This window comes from Falco rusticolus, chromosome 11, assembly GCF_015220075.1.
Source record: "Falco rusticolus isolate bFalRus1 chromosome 11, bFalRus1.pri, whole genome shotgun sequence".
NCBI classification, from domain to species: domain Eukaryota; kingdom Metazoa; phylum Chordata; class Aves; order Falconiformes; family Falconidae; genus Falco; species Falco rusticolus.
In genome coordinates this window covers 29786675-29801032 of record NC_051197.1, presented here as the reverse complement: position 1 = coordinate 29801032, position 14358 = coordinate 29786675, and the positions used below count along the sequence as shown (strand labels likewise).

The following is a 14358-nucleotide window of genomic DNA, read 5'->3' as shown; positions in this document are numbered from 1 at the left end:
AGAGCCCTCAGACACAAGAGCTGGGCTGCTGCAATGGCCCCGCTGGCACATGGGCTCTGCCATAATCTTTCTGCTGTCGGGGTGCTGGGAAGGGAAGCCAAAGAGCATTGGGAGGCAAAGCCAATTCTTAAACCCCAGAGTGCAATCATGGAATAAAAAATGAGCTTCATTTAGCACTTATTGTATAAAATAGCTATTTACCAGGAGGAAATGCAGCCTTGTGGTTAAGGCAGGGAGCTCGAACCGCAAGAGCTGGGTTTCATTCCCAGCACTGTCACGGACTCACGGTGTAACTAACTGGGGGTAAGTCAGGAAATTTTTCAGGCCAGAGAAACGATGCCGAGAAACCAGAGTTGTTTGGCTGGTGAGCAGTGCATGGCCCCAAGTGCTCAGCGGCTGTCTTCCTTCTCCCCAAAATCAGGGAGTCACCAGGACCTGGATATAGCACCAGTGCTTCTATTCAGCAGCCTTTCTTATTAAAACATTGTGGTTTCCACCAGGTCTACGCTTTTATTATGGGACCACAAGCACATGTTGAAGAGCTCCTGAACTAGTTTTAAAGCCGGTTGACAAAGTGGTCCCTTGCAATTCAAAGAAAAGGGCTGTTTGAGGGCAGCTGGGACACTCTTGGATCAGTGTTGGCTGCCTTTTCAAAGAACTGGTGCTTTCCATCACAGGCCTTTCACCCAGGGATAACAAGAGCACGTGCCTGTCACCCTCTGGGCATGAGAGCCTCTGAGTGCTGGGTGGCCTCGAGTCATCCAAACAAACTGTTTCTGGGGAGGGATGGAGTGGTTTGGGAGCAGGAAACCACAGGTCTAGAAGGCAGGCACTGGGTCTTCGGATCCATCCCCAGCTCTTGCTCATACGCTGGTCTGGGATAGGGGTCCTACATCCCAGAGATGAACTGGTCAAGGAAAGGGGCTGAAGCTGGCCCTTAGCACAGAAAAGTGCCTTTTTCTTTCCTGGAGGGCACAGTGGGAGCCTCTAACTGACATTATCATGACCGATTTGTATTGCAGTAGTGGTGGAAGCCAAAACCTGACCCTGGGGTTTAGCAGAGACAGACCCAAGCAGTTTGGGTACGAAAAGGTGATTCAGTGGCTCATCCAAGCCTACCTAGAGAGCATGTAGAAAAGGAGAGATTAAACCCAGCTTGTCCCACAGTCATTCTTACTTTCCTGTCTCTGCTGAAGCTTATTCCAAGCAGGCTGATATGCCCAGGGGCTTCCTGAGAGCTTAGCTTTGCTTTTCCAACTTCCCATCTGATCCTGCCCGGGCAAACGTCGATGGAAAATTAACCAGTCATGATTAGACATGCCAATGGCTTTGTTGTTCTATCTGCAGGGAGCAGGACACGCTCTGTGATGACTGTGCGGAGGATGGCACCTTCCGTCAGTACGTGCACGAGGCCTCTTCCCCTCGGGTCTGTGATTCCTCTGGCTACTGGACCCCAGAAGAAGCAGAAGGTAAATGTCTCCTCTCTTTCCCTGGCTGTAAGCCCCCAGACAGTGATGAGATCTTGTTGGGAAAAGAAAAATAAGTTGTTTTATTTCTTTTAGAGAGTGAGTTGTCTCCTCGTTGGGGAGGCTCTTTAGTGCAGGAAGGACTTCTAGGTGCCCGGGAGGTGCCTGGTAACTGCCAGTTGGCTTTGGGCAAAAATACACCCTGATATTAACCCCAGTCATTGCCCAGGAAGGTGTTAATGAGAGATACTGGTCAGAGAGGCATTTCATTGAAATTAGTCTTGTGACATAGATGCTGGGATCTTATTCAAAACCTCAGGGGCATCCACAGGCTTTGATGCAGCCTTGTCCAAAGGGAGCGAGAGGACCTCCTTGCTCAGTCCCCCTGAGTCTGTACCAGGTCCTGGGTAATCTGGGTTGGATGCAATTCCTCGCTGGTCAGGTGAACAGCAATGTGTTACAATTCTCTCATGCCGAGATGCAGATGTTGGTTTAGAGACCCACCTTGTGGGCATGGTGGTGACTTTCAGGGTCATGCAGCTGCTGTAGGAGATGTTGGGCTTTTCATGCTGCCCAGGCAAAGCAGAGGAGGCAGGAGACCAGGTGAAAAATATCCCATGAGCTGTATATGGTGCACGTGCTGCTGTTGAACCACGTGGAGCCAGAGGATCTGTTAGTTCTGTGCATCTGCACGTTTGGGCCACTGAAGGTGACTGTAAATGTGCTGGGGTGGCTGTAGAGAAAGTGCAGTTTGGACATTATTACACCTTTGGGATGCAGCCCATGGTTTGAGAAAAGAGAGTTGGGACGTCGCTGAGATTCTATGTCTGAAAACTCTTTCAGCATCTCTTGCTAGCATTGCAAGTTGAGGGGGGGGAGCCAGGGATCAACTTAAAGAATAATATTTGTGCTTATTCAGCAATACCAAATAAATCAAAACTTAGCTCCTTTATTGTCAGTGGTTCCAGCTTCCCCTGCCTGTCTGATGCACTGGCAGATTCAAACTGCCTCTGGAATTATTGGATGTTGTTTTCTCCTATGCGTGACCTGCAGTTATTACAAGTGAATATTTGCTCAGGTGAGAAAGAGACAGGTTTTATGGGTTTTAGGAGACTAATGGTTAAATGGATGCAGGCTTTGAACTGATGCTGGGCCCTAAGAAAAGTTTGCAGTGGTTAATGAAGACCAGGGTGTTTCTACTACAGGATGGTGAATTCCAGTGATGTTTTCTGGGACCGAAAGCCCAATGATACGGTTGTCTTTGCTGAGTGCTAATCCATCACTGTGGGAGGCAGGCTGGGGAGCTGAGGTCAGCCTGGGCACTGTTCAGGAGGTCCTGGTGGAAGAGCAGCCTTCCACAGCTGCTTCCCTGGCTTGCTTTGGGCCTGCTCCATTCCTGCCTGTGACCTGTTCCAGCACGTGCCTTGTAGAAAGCTTCAGTGTCTGCTCTGCTTATAGCAGAGAGGTCCAACCTTACAGAGCCACTGGGACTCAGCATCCAGGTGCCCTTGGCAAGCCTTCTGTGCCCATGAGATTACAGAGCAAGCTTCACATCCCCCCTGCTGTGTCCAGGATGTGTCTAGAGCATGGCACTGTGACCAACTGCAGTGTGGATACCATCGCCCCTGTTCTAGAGGGCTGTGAGACACCAGATCTGCCAAGTCTTGTGCTTTCTAGGACGTTAGGGCAGATGCCACCAGCTCTGGCACATGCCTGTGGTGGGTGCAAGACTACATGGGTGTGCAGCTATGGCACAGAGATGCTTAAGCACCTACAGGATACTGCAGGGGGAGGATTGCCCCTCTGGGTCCCCTGTGAGGTCAGCTTTCACCTGGTTCTCATCAGCTTCCCCCTTGTCCCTTCTGCTCAGGCCCCCCTGATGTGGATCAGCCCTGTGAGCCCAGCCTGCAGGCCTGGAGTCCAGAGCTCCACTTGTACCACATGAACATGACTGTGCCGTGCCCTCAGCCGGATGGCTGCATCCTGGAGCTGCGCTTCCTGCACCCCGTCTACCCCCATTCCCTCACCCTCTGGACCACGTACCTCTCCACGGGCTCTCCCAAGGCGCTGTCTGACATTGAAGTCCTGATGGAGCAGGGGGAGTCCATCCACCTGGGCCCCTTGGACACCTTCTGTGATGTCCCCTTTACCGTGAAGCTCAACATCCCCAAAAAGATGTACGGAGTCAAAATCTACACCTTTGACGAGAGGATGGAAATAGACACGGCTTTGCTGACCTCCATGCCCCACAGCTCTCACTGTTCCGCCTGCAAGCTGATCCAGTACAGAGTCCTCCGCGACCCCCCATTTGCAAGCGGGTCCCCTGCCACCCCGGCACAGGCGCACCGCCAGTTCATTGACACGTGAGTGATGAGGCCACGCTGTCACAGGCTGACTGGGTGGCTGGGACAGTTTAAATGGCTTCCTTGGGCTGTGCCTTTAAACCTCTAGATGGTTTTGCTTGTGTCTTGGTGTCGTCCCCGCCGGCCCCCAGCAATTGCCACATTCAATACCGTGAGCTGATTCCCTATTTGGCGTTGGGGAAGCTTGCTGCAGACCCCCCATGCTAGCGTGACCCTTGCCCGTGAGCCCAGGCTAACTAGAAAGAGCTTATTAAACCCGGAAATATCTTCCCCATCAACACAATAAAATGATTGTTCGAGTTAATGCCGCTTCTCCCCAGCTCAGACCCCAGGGAAATAAGCAACAGCCCCCCCTGCACGACCTGGCAGAGACCCTCTTCCCACAGTCTCTGTCTCTGGCAGTTGAGAGTACGAAGACATATGTCAAACTGTGATACTGCCCGGGCACAGGCACGTGACTTCTGTAGCCGTGGGGAGCAAATCTGTTGCAGATGTATGGGCTGTTCCCTCCTGCTCTCTTCTTCAAGTCCTCTCTGTTCTTGCAGGGAAGTCACACCCGGGCAGGTGTACCGCTACCAGGTACAGGCAGTCTCTGGGACGATTTCAGGAGAAGCCTCCCCACCGCTCATCCATGTCCATGGAGCACCCTACTGTGGGGATGGCAAGGTGACCACGTAAGTCGGAAAACTCAAGCTCTCAGCTGAGGTTCTTTATGCTGCCAAGTCATCCTGCCCCAGCAAGAAGCAACGGGCTGGTCCTCCACGCATGGGTGCTTGGCTGAAGATGGGGCACTGAATCCCTCATCAGTCTGGATGATAGAGCTTGTGTTTTGTAAACTGCCACATGCCCAGGGGATGGTCTTTTTGAGAAGCAGGGTCTGGATGAGAGGTCCAACCTGAACATACTCCATGTTGGACTGCAGTGCTTGGATTCTGGCCCATCTCAGCGAAGTGCCGCACAGTCTGACCCCAAAGGGACCTACCTGCCTTTGGGACTGGCCAATATACCTTCTTGCCCAGGGCACACAGTGGTGGCCCTGCAGGATCAGGTTCTGCAGCAAGCTCAGTCCCACACAGTGTGGTGGTTTTAGAGAGCTGTCTCATCTTTGTTTAGAGACCCCAAATGATGAGGGGTGCACTGCCTCCACACTGAGAGACTCCAACGGTTCACCTGCTCTCTCTGGGGATAATTATTTCCATATTCCAGCTTTTTCACATTTCAACTTCCAGGTTGCTCAGAATCGCTTTCCTTTGAACACGGCTTTCTTAAGTGTGAGGGAAGTGGGTAACTGAAGCAAGTGCAGGAGGGATTGTGGTTTTATACAAGACCCAGCAAGGTACAGAGGCTTACGGCAGGGCTAGCTGCTGGAGCGGTGTCATCTGCTACGGTTTTAGGATGAATTCATACTAGCCGAAGCCTTGGTCTAGACAGAGTGAACAACCCCTTAGGCTCCATTGTCAAAGTTGGTAGAAAAGTGAGAGGAGCAGGAATAGGCAGATAGCAGCTGAGATTTTCGTGTGGGAAGCTTTGTCTGTGAAAGTTTTTTTCCATTGTACTGTTTGTGGAAGTGAGCCAAAAGTGGGAAGATGGGACACAGTGGATCTTCCCTGTTAGATGAAGGGGGAGGTGGGTGAGCATCACAAGATGTATGTCTGAAGGTTTTCTTGCTCATGGTGTTTGGCATATGTAACTTTATAATAGGTACAAATTGAGGCATTTTTGCCAGCTTTTCCCATCAGGTGTATTTTCTACAGCATGAGGACAGAACCTTTTCAAGAAAACTACGTGGGCTTTTTTTTGCTTGTGAGATGCCATGCATGTCAGCTGGGGGCTGATTCTTGTCTCCTCTTGGGCTAACCTCCTCTCCCTCCCACTCCCTTTCTCCTGCCTCCCGCTTCTCCAGCTCCCACTGAAACACAAGCCCCATCTCAGAACCTCCTGCCCTCTCCAACACTTGCTTTCTCCAGCAGCAAGTCTTCCTGATGCTTGGTTCTCTACTTCCCTCGTTGCATATAGTTTAATTTTTTCCCCTGTAGTTCTTGCCTCAGGTCCTATAAGAAAGTCACAGTACAGTCATGCCTCCTCCCATATGCTGTGCTTACAATCTCTTTTGATCACCTAGCAAGATGTGGTATTTTCTCTCTTCTACCTTATTCCACATGTGGTCCTTCCTCTTCTCCCTGCTTCTGTGGAAATGGAACCAAAATTAGGGGTTCTCACTCATGACTGGGCAGAAGCGCAGAGGTGTTGAGTCAAGGGTGGTGCTAACACATCTGGCTGTTGTCTCCTTAGGAGCCTGGAGGAGGAATGCGATGATGGGGACTTGCTGGATGGAGATGGCTGTTCCAGGAAGTGTAAAAAGGAAAAAGGGTTCAACTGTGTTGGTGAGTCCAAATGGATTGAGACATCCTTTTGAAGCAGAGTCAAAAGTGTGTGTTATTCATGCTGCTCCTCAGAGCAGGGGTGATGTACCTCAGGCAACAAAATGTGGATTTGCAGCTGGAATGAGCCATAGATCTTGTCAGGGCCTTGTGGTGGGAAATCCCAGGGTCAGCATGCCTCCTAGGACAGCAGAAGATGTATGATCCTGGAGTCTGGTTTGTAAGCAGGTAATCCCTGCTCTCCTTGCAGGGGAACCAAGCCTGTGCTACGTGCATGATGGGGACGGGGTGTGTGAGCAGTTTGAGAAGACAAGCAGTGTCCTGGACTGTGGTCCCTACACGCCTGATGGATATGTGGATCTGTGGGCAGTCAAAGCCTATGCTTCCCATCAGGATGTGAAGTCCTGCCCTGCTTCCTTGGTCACTGGAGAGCCTGTTGTGAAGGTGAGTGAAGACATGGCCTAAAAAACCAAAAAAAAACTTTTCTAGCAAGGCCCGCGCAGTAAAGCTGGGGAAGTCACTGCTGCAGGAGTGTGCTGAGGCAAACCCAAAACCTACAAAGCAGCTCTAGCAGGGCTCAGTGGTTACTGTATTCCCATGCAGGGAGCCAGTAGAAGACCTGGCCATTTCTCACCCCCCTCTTTCAGTAGTCCCTAAGCCCAGGAACTGCAGTACATGGAGGGGTGTTTCACCAAGGCAGGGAGCACCTCGCCTGACCATGCAGTTTGCTAAACAGTGACACCCCCCTGTCCCACCGGCTAAATGCACAACTTTGAGCATGTGAGTAGTCCTACTGCTGGTTTAAAAAAAAAATCCCGTCAGTCTAATACCTTGTACGGTCAGGGCCTGAAAGGATCAAACCATGCATATATCAGCATCTGTGCTGCTCTCAAACTCTTTGATCTGAAGCCAAGGAAAAATCGATGGGAGAATTCCCATCTTTCATACGGGCTTTGGAGCAGGGCCTGGAGGTCTAGGACAGGATTTCATCTGATTAGTGTTAGTGTGGTATGTGTATGTTCTTCCCCAGAAAGCTGAAGAGCAAGAAATACATAGAGAGGTCATCTTTAGCCTTTTATTGACCTAAGAAACAACCTTCTTGAGACCTACAGCGTGATTAAATTGCTTTTAGATTAGACAGGTGTACATGTCTAATGAGATGCCTTGGGCTCAGGCGTCTGCTCCTCTAGAATGACACACATCTGCCAGGCCTGTGGGGTTGTCTGGGATACCACAGGGTATCGAATGCCCAGAAGACTGGTATTCAGGGACATGAATGACACCTTTGGATCTCATCAGCCCAGCCAAAATCAGGAGGCTGTGGCATTACCTACCATCTCACAGCTTGGCTCATTATTTCTTACTCAGCCCCACGGATGCCATGGGGTGCTTGAAGAGCATAATTACAGCACCTCAAAATGGCCAAGGCCCCCTGTGCACACGTGTGGGTGGTGACACGTCACTCCTGCTTAGGGACCCACATCATGTCTTCATGCTAGGAACCAACTTGGGATCCTTCTCAGTGTTTGTTGACTCTTCCTTGAGGTTTTGTAGGTGGTGTTTCTTTCTCTCACTTTCCTTGCTTCTTTCTGTGCTGAAATAAATCTCTCCTTTCAGATATGTAAATCCCACCTTCACGATGTGCCAAAGGACCTTTCCCTGGCTGCTTGGTTCCCCTGCAGTCCCAGCCAAGACAACGCTCAGGATCCAGATGAGGAGAGGATGCCCGTGGGTGATGGAGGAGTTTGGCTCAAGGTAAGTAAGGACGTGCAATCAGGCACAGAAGAATTTGATTGTCTTTGTCCCAGCACTTCGGTGACAAAGACCCATCCTTTTCTGTCCTGTAGGAGCTACAGCAGTCTTAAAAACTGCTCAGATAGGACTTGGTATCCTATGAACTCTTCACAAACCCCAAATGCCTGTGGCTGGATCTTATGTAGTTACCCCATTCCCACTGTGAACAGCAAACCCATCCTGGGGCAGAGTGCCAGGAGAAAGAGCGTGCCTAAAACCAGAAGCCCACAAAAATGTGTTGAGGCTGAGAAACAACTTGCTTCTGACTGTCCCCTGCCATCAGGCTGTGCCGTTACACCCGTGAAGGGTGGGTGCAAGCTGTGTTTCAAGTCCTAGCTGCCTTTGCTCCCAGGGCTGTGCAGAGCACCAGGAGAAGGTTGGATATAGTCTGTCGTCCGGAGGGGACCAGAGCCCTCCAGGCTGCTCCCGAGCCCACAGCAATTGGCTGGGGCATGCAGGTCCTCCTGCTCCCCAGTGACTCCAAACCAAAGGAGGCACTTCTGTGCCCAGGGTGGTGCTCTGGTAGCCCAAGGGGGGCTCGGGGGCTGCCTTTGGGAGGACAGTTTGGAACGGTCAAACCTCTCTGTCCCGACACGCAGAGGAGCAGGACAGAGAGCTGAGAGTTAGGCCAATGTGGCTTTTACAGTGTTGATTTTCTGACCACAGACACAGTTTAGAGGTTTCGTGGGTGTTGCTTGGCGTTGCTGGAAAGCTGGGCCCTGGCGCGCTGCTTCCTCCGCGGTTCAAGGGGCACCTTGCCCTGCTTTGCTCCAGGCCGAGGGCCTCTTCCCAAGGCGCTCGGACGACTTGGTGAATCGTCAGACCTGAGTCAATAAACACTGTTATGGCCCCTGAGGTCCTTTGTGTCTCCAGAGAGCTTCCTTTAGCTGGTTTGCCTTTCCCCCCCCCCTCCTTTCTTCCCTGTCTGTGTGCTCGCAACCTACTTTCCGGCTTCAGTCTCTGGCCGTGACAAATGTGCCTCCTTTCTTCCATTGCTAGCGAGAAGGCAGCAGTCTCCCCCGCTGCCCTACCTAGATGAAAGCTCGCTTTCCACTTCTCACCAGGGGTTAAAGCGTGTTCCAGTTTTATTGGAGCTTGTGGTCAGTTCTCTTCCTCTATGGATGTTTATATTAAAGACTTTCATTACTGGTTCTCCGTGCTCTCTCTAGGAGTGCTATTATTTTCCGCCCATAAAATTATTTATGGACTAGTAATAAATATGCCCTTTTTCTTTTTTTCTTTTTTCTTCCCCCCCCCCCCCTTTTTATTTTTTTAATAGAGTTTGGCTGATTGGTAACATATTGGGTTAGGAAAGACAGCTTCTTGTTGACAATTCGCCTAGCAGACCCGCCTGCCCAGACAGGAATGGTGCTGTTCGTGCACATGTGTCCGCACGTGTGCATCTTGTTTCATGGCCACCAACTCCCATGGACATTTTCAAGCTGTTGCACCTGTGTCACCCGGGTGAAAGCCACACCACAAAACTCATCAGGTGGTAGGAACTGCTTCCTCCAGCGTTTCTCAAGAGGTGGCACCAATGAGCAAGGGAAAGGCTGGGACATGCTGTAAGGAGGCTGAGGGCAAGAGGGGTGTGTGTCTGCCACCTGACAAAGCATCTACCACGTACCTTGGGTCTGTCTGCAGATGGGAATCGTTAGGATTTGCAGATCTCCAGCCATGCTTTGTTCTCGGTTTCTAACACATCCAATGAGCAGAGAAATCAAAATCACTTGTAAGTTAAGTCAGGATGTCTAACATGCAGGAAATTAAACAGAAAGGGGGAGAGGGAGGGAGAAAAATTAAGAAGATAGCCTGCTGTGGCCAAGCACATAATAGGTATTAAAAAGAAAAAAGGATTTGGGATGTTAGGCAGGTCAGCTGCTCTTGGTCTAATTTGTGGCCAGAGTCCTTCATCTCCAAGTAGGGCTTCTTCCACTGTAGGAAGGGGAAAGACTAAACCCTCCACCTTAAGCTGTGTAGTCCAGGGAAAGCCTCACCTGACTTCTCCAACCATCTCTCCTCCCCTGAGGAAGCACGCTGGGAGGAGCGGGCAGCAGGTGGCTGGGTAAAATCCGGCTGGCCCTCTGGAGCTTCCCAGCTGCAGCTCTGTCCCGGCTGGCTCCTCCGAGCAGGCTGTGAGCACTGCTGGCTCTTCTTCGGCTTTCTTCTCTTCGTGCTTTCCTTTCCTCCCTTCTCGCTTTCCTGTTTCTTCTCTCATCTCTCCCTACTTTTCTCAGCAAGGGAGGCTGTGGGGAGGTACCAAACAAAAATGCTTGAGCCTCCTGGTCCGCTCCTTGCAGCCGGGCCAGCCCTCCATCAGAGCAAGCCCTGGCCAAGCCAGCATGTAAGCAATGGTGGGGACTCGCTCGTGGGGTGTTTGCTGCCGAGCACCTCCCTGCAGGGTGGGAGCCCTGGGATGAAGTCCAAGGTTTTCTTCTGCTCCCATGAGTGAGCAATGCCTGGCGTGGCATGCACCACCCTGAGGCTGGGCTGCCATCACAAACTGTGTGGTTGTCCCCTCCGCTCCCACAGTCTGCTCTTTGGGCTGTGCCCAGCCAGCTGGGACTTGTCCTCCTCCCAAATACATCTTCACTTTGATTTTCTGGGCTACCTCCACATCAGCACTCAACAAAAACAATCCATGGGGTGGATCTTGCTCAAAACACATCTCTGCATTGGATGGGGGGGTACCAGGGTGGGGGAGAAAAACATTTCTATCTTCTTACTTCCAAAGAACATCTGTCCTGCCGTGACTGATGCTGTGAGTTTCCTGGCTGCCTCCTGTAGCCTTCGGGGCTGTAGACAAGTGGGGAGCTGTTGGCTTTCTGAGCAGACAGGGCTTCTTCCTATAGATCTTGCCATGTGTTGGGTGATGGATAGGTTGCAGTCACTCTGGGTACTGGGGCTGTCCTTTGGGTTTGTTTTTTTTTTAAATGGGAATATTTCGGTGGCAGTGCTAGTAGCTGTGTTCTCTGGGTGCCTTCCTTGCCCAGCCAGCACCATGTGGGGTGGGAGTTGGAGCCTGGTGAAGGGAGGGCAGAAAAGGCATTATCCAGGTCTCAGTCACGAGTTACTGGATTATAAGAGCAGCAAGTGTGGAAGCTGGGAAGATGCCATAAATTTGTGGTGAGGCTGAACTGATACATGCAGCGAAGGGGAGTCAGGAGGGAAAGGATTGTCCCTGCACCCTTCCTTCCCTACTTTCTTCTCACCCATTTGCTGCCCTGCACATCCACAGCCGCTGACCCCATAAGGCTGCTCCTGCTCTCCCCCCACGCTCCCTCTTTCTCTCCCTTTTGCATGTATGGGATCAGAACGGCTGTATTAGGTATGCACGCTCTCAGGGTCTCTCTTGCCCTCCTGTCCAGGTGTGCTTTGAGAGACCTGCGGTGCCCACCTCCCTCCTGGTCTTCCTGGCCTCTGATGGCACCATCCCAAGCAACCAACACAAGCCGAGGGTCACTGTCCAGCTGAGCGATGTAGATGGGCTGAACCACTCTTTGGGTGAGCAACCTATGGGCTGTGGCACCAGTCTGTGCTGTCCCAGCAGGGACACCAGGAACCCCCACCGTTACTGCAATATCTCACTGGATTGGGTGCTACATCCCCTGTCCCCCACCCTGCAGCATCTCCTGCTTCCGAGGTAGTCTGTTGGGATGTGGCGGGGAGCAGAGGAGGAAAATCAAAACCAGAGAAAATATCTCTGGAGCTGAGCTAGTGGCTTCTTTCTTTACTCCATCTCACAGGGACGTATGACCTGTCATGCCAGCACAACCCCCTTGTCATCAATGTGACTCGTGGACAGGAGGACCCTTCTCACCAGGCTGCTTCAGTGCTGCTCAACTTCTCCTCCCCACTCGTGGGCATCGCAGCCGTGGCCTTGCGGACCTCAGCTCAGCCTGGCTCCTCTGAGCCCACCACCTGTCTCCTGCAACACGAAGAGGGACATGGTGATCAGTGCTGCAGGTATGGTCTCCTTGGAGCACTTCCCAGTTGGCACGCAGAATGCCTCCCTCCTTTGGGGCTTTGTGCTTCAGTTCTGGAGTTTTCATCTACTCACTGAGTGTTTTGGGACTGTTCTCAGGTGGCTTTTGGGGTGCTGGAAAATCCAGCGTAATGAGTCTTGGCTTACTTATCTTGCTGGCTCGGGGGGAAGGCAGGAAAATTGTGTGTGATTATGCACATGGCCCGTGCATCTGCACAAAACTGGATTAAGGGACTGTTCTTGGTAGGAAAACCAAGCTCCCTCTGCTGAGGTTACCACTGAGGGCTGCTGCTGAAGCTGAAATGTTGGCTTCTTCAGCATGTGCTTTGCAAGCTCTATCTCTATCCATTCCAGTCTTCCCCAGATTGTGGGAGGTGGGGATGAAGCTGTCCTCCTCCTCTCTGTGCTGGCTCCCATCTATCCCGGGCTCCTCACCAAGTCTCACACTGCCCTATTGTAACGTGGTGATAACAATAATAGTAGCAACAACTTTTTAATTTACTGATGTCCAGCCCTTGCAGGCTGTCATCTTAAAGCTGCAAACGAGAGGTGGCATTTGCAGAATGGGTGCCGCTCTCTGAGCGGGTTGTGCTGGGGAAAGGACAGGGAAGGACCATGGTCCAAACCAGACTAAATAAAGGTGGCAGAAAGAGCATGCTGAGCAGAGGCATGACCCAAAGAGAAATGAAAGGATGGTGCTCAGCTCTGTCCTAGAGGGGTAGTGGGGCTGACGACAGCCAGACCCGCCAAGTGTGGCTTGGCTTTGGGACCCCGGGCTCCCTGAAGTTACAGGCGTGCTGCCGATCCAGCGCTCTGGTGCAGCCAATTACTCAAACCATACCACTGAGAACACTGATTTTGGGTCCAAGCTTTGCTGGAGCTGTGGGGATATTAAGAGTCAAGGGCTTTGGCTCGGGTCATCGCATCACTGCTACTGTCATTTTTCTTCTGTTGATGGCCCTGGATGGACGAACATCCCTGATAACAAATGAGTGTGCGTGTGTTTGTCTAAAAGCTTGTGGGATCACAGTATAATTGATTTATGTAGAGTTCTGGAAGCCATGAATATTCTGCAGTTGCTTTTTACTTTTTTTTTTTTTTTTTTTTAAGTGCATGTGTGATTTATACAGAAACATAAATCTTAGTGAGTCAGCATATAAATATTATTCCTAGCCTTACATTAAAGGATCAGCATCCACCTGAAATGCAGTCCGTTTCCTCCTGGTAGCCATTACAGCTATGCACACACATGCTTCTAAGACCCCAGCCAACTGATGTGGTTTTTCAGTTACATTTTCTTATCCTTTAAAATAATTTTGCGCCCTCATTGCTTGAGAGCTTCCCCCTCGGAAGTATCTGTAAGGAGGAACAGACTGACCGGACACAGCTGAGCATCACCTATGGATGGGGAGAAGCTCCTATAGGGACAAACAGAGGGGGAAATAGATGGTTCTCTCTTAAAAATCTCATTATAGATGAAGTACAAGCCCGTTTCTGTATCACCAAAGTGCACAGAGTTGCATGTTGTCCCCTTTGCATGGGCATGACAGGACCCAGCAGGATCTTTGTGTCTTCTCCGCCTCCTCCTCTCACTGCTGTCCCGTGGGCTCCCTGTGGCCTTGGCTTAGCTGTGCTATGTTGAGTTGCAGGTTACTCACATGCCCTTAGCGAACACTTGGAGTAAATCAGATCCCCAGAGTTTTTGGAGTAGGAAATGCTATATATAGCATTGCTTTTCTGGACAAAAGGCTTGAATATTTAGAGGGAGGTTAGGCTTACAGCCTCCAGTAGCCCCGCTAATAATAAAGGATCTGCCTCTGTTGAGTCAGGAAACATCCAAGTATCCTTCCCTTATTATATTTTTAAGATCTGTTTCGGCTCCAAAACTATTGTACAGCACTATTCTTATTTTTAACAGCTAATAATCCATTTCTTATAAGGCAGGTGGAGTCTGGGGGGAAAAAAAATCCCCTATAAAAATCTGGGAATATAAAATCTTAAGAGGTTGAGAGACATTTGACTGTAAAAGATCACAGAAGATCTGTATTATTCCTGTAAAGAATTGAATTGAGTGTTCACATGCACCCAGTCTCATATATACAGCACATGCATGTGAGTGCTTTCCTAAAATAACCCAAGAAAGGGACAGTAACAAAAGCAACAAAGAAACGAGGTTTCCTGACTTGATTCTAGAAATGCTCGTTGCCAAAATAATAAATATATGACGGCTTGGTATTTCTGTAGCACCTTTCATCTTGAAAGATCCCGAAGTGCTTTGCAGGCTGGGGAAAAGAAAGAGATTATGTTTTTGCTGATGAAATGCAGCCATCTCCAGCAGGTCAGGGTGCAGCAGGCTAGGAAAGTACACC

At 50.6% G+C, this 14358-nt stretch overlaps 1 protein-coding gene across 1 annotated transcript in view; it reads left to right on the top strand.

Moving 5' to 3' along the window:
• Nucleotides 1-14358, top strand: part of PAPPA2 (pappalysin 2) — a 93831-nt gene that overhangs the window by 37641 nt on the left and 41832 nt on the right. Inside the window, exons 6-13 of the mRNA XM_037404433.1 lie at nucleotides 1348-1469; nucleotides 3337-3829; nucleotides 4375-4503; nucleotides 6122-6213; nucleotides 6461-6654; nucleotides 7828-7965; nucleotides 11373-11508; nucleotides 11751-11970. Coding sequence (XP_037260330.1) covers nucleotides 1348-1469; nucleotides 3337-3829; nucleotides 4375-4503; nucleotides 6122-6213; nucleotides 6461-6654; nucleotides 7828-7965; nucleotides 11373-11508; nucleotides 11751-11970 — 1524 coding nt within the window. The remainder of the gene's footprint in view (nucleotides 1-1347; nucleotides 1470-3336; nucleotides 3830-4374; nucleotides 4504-6121; nucleotides 6214-6460; nucleotides 6655-7827; nucleotides 7966-11372; nucleotides 11509-11750; nucleotides 11971-14358) is intronic.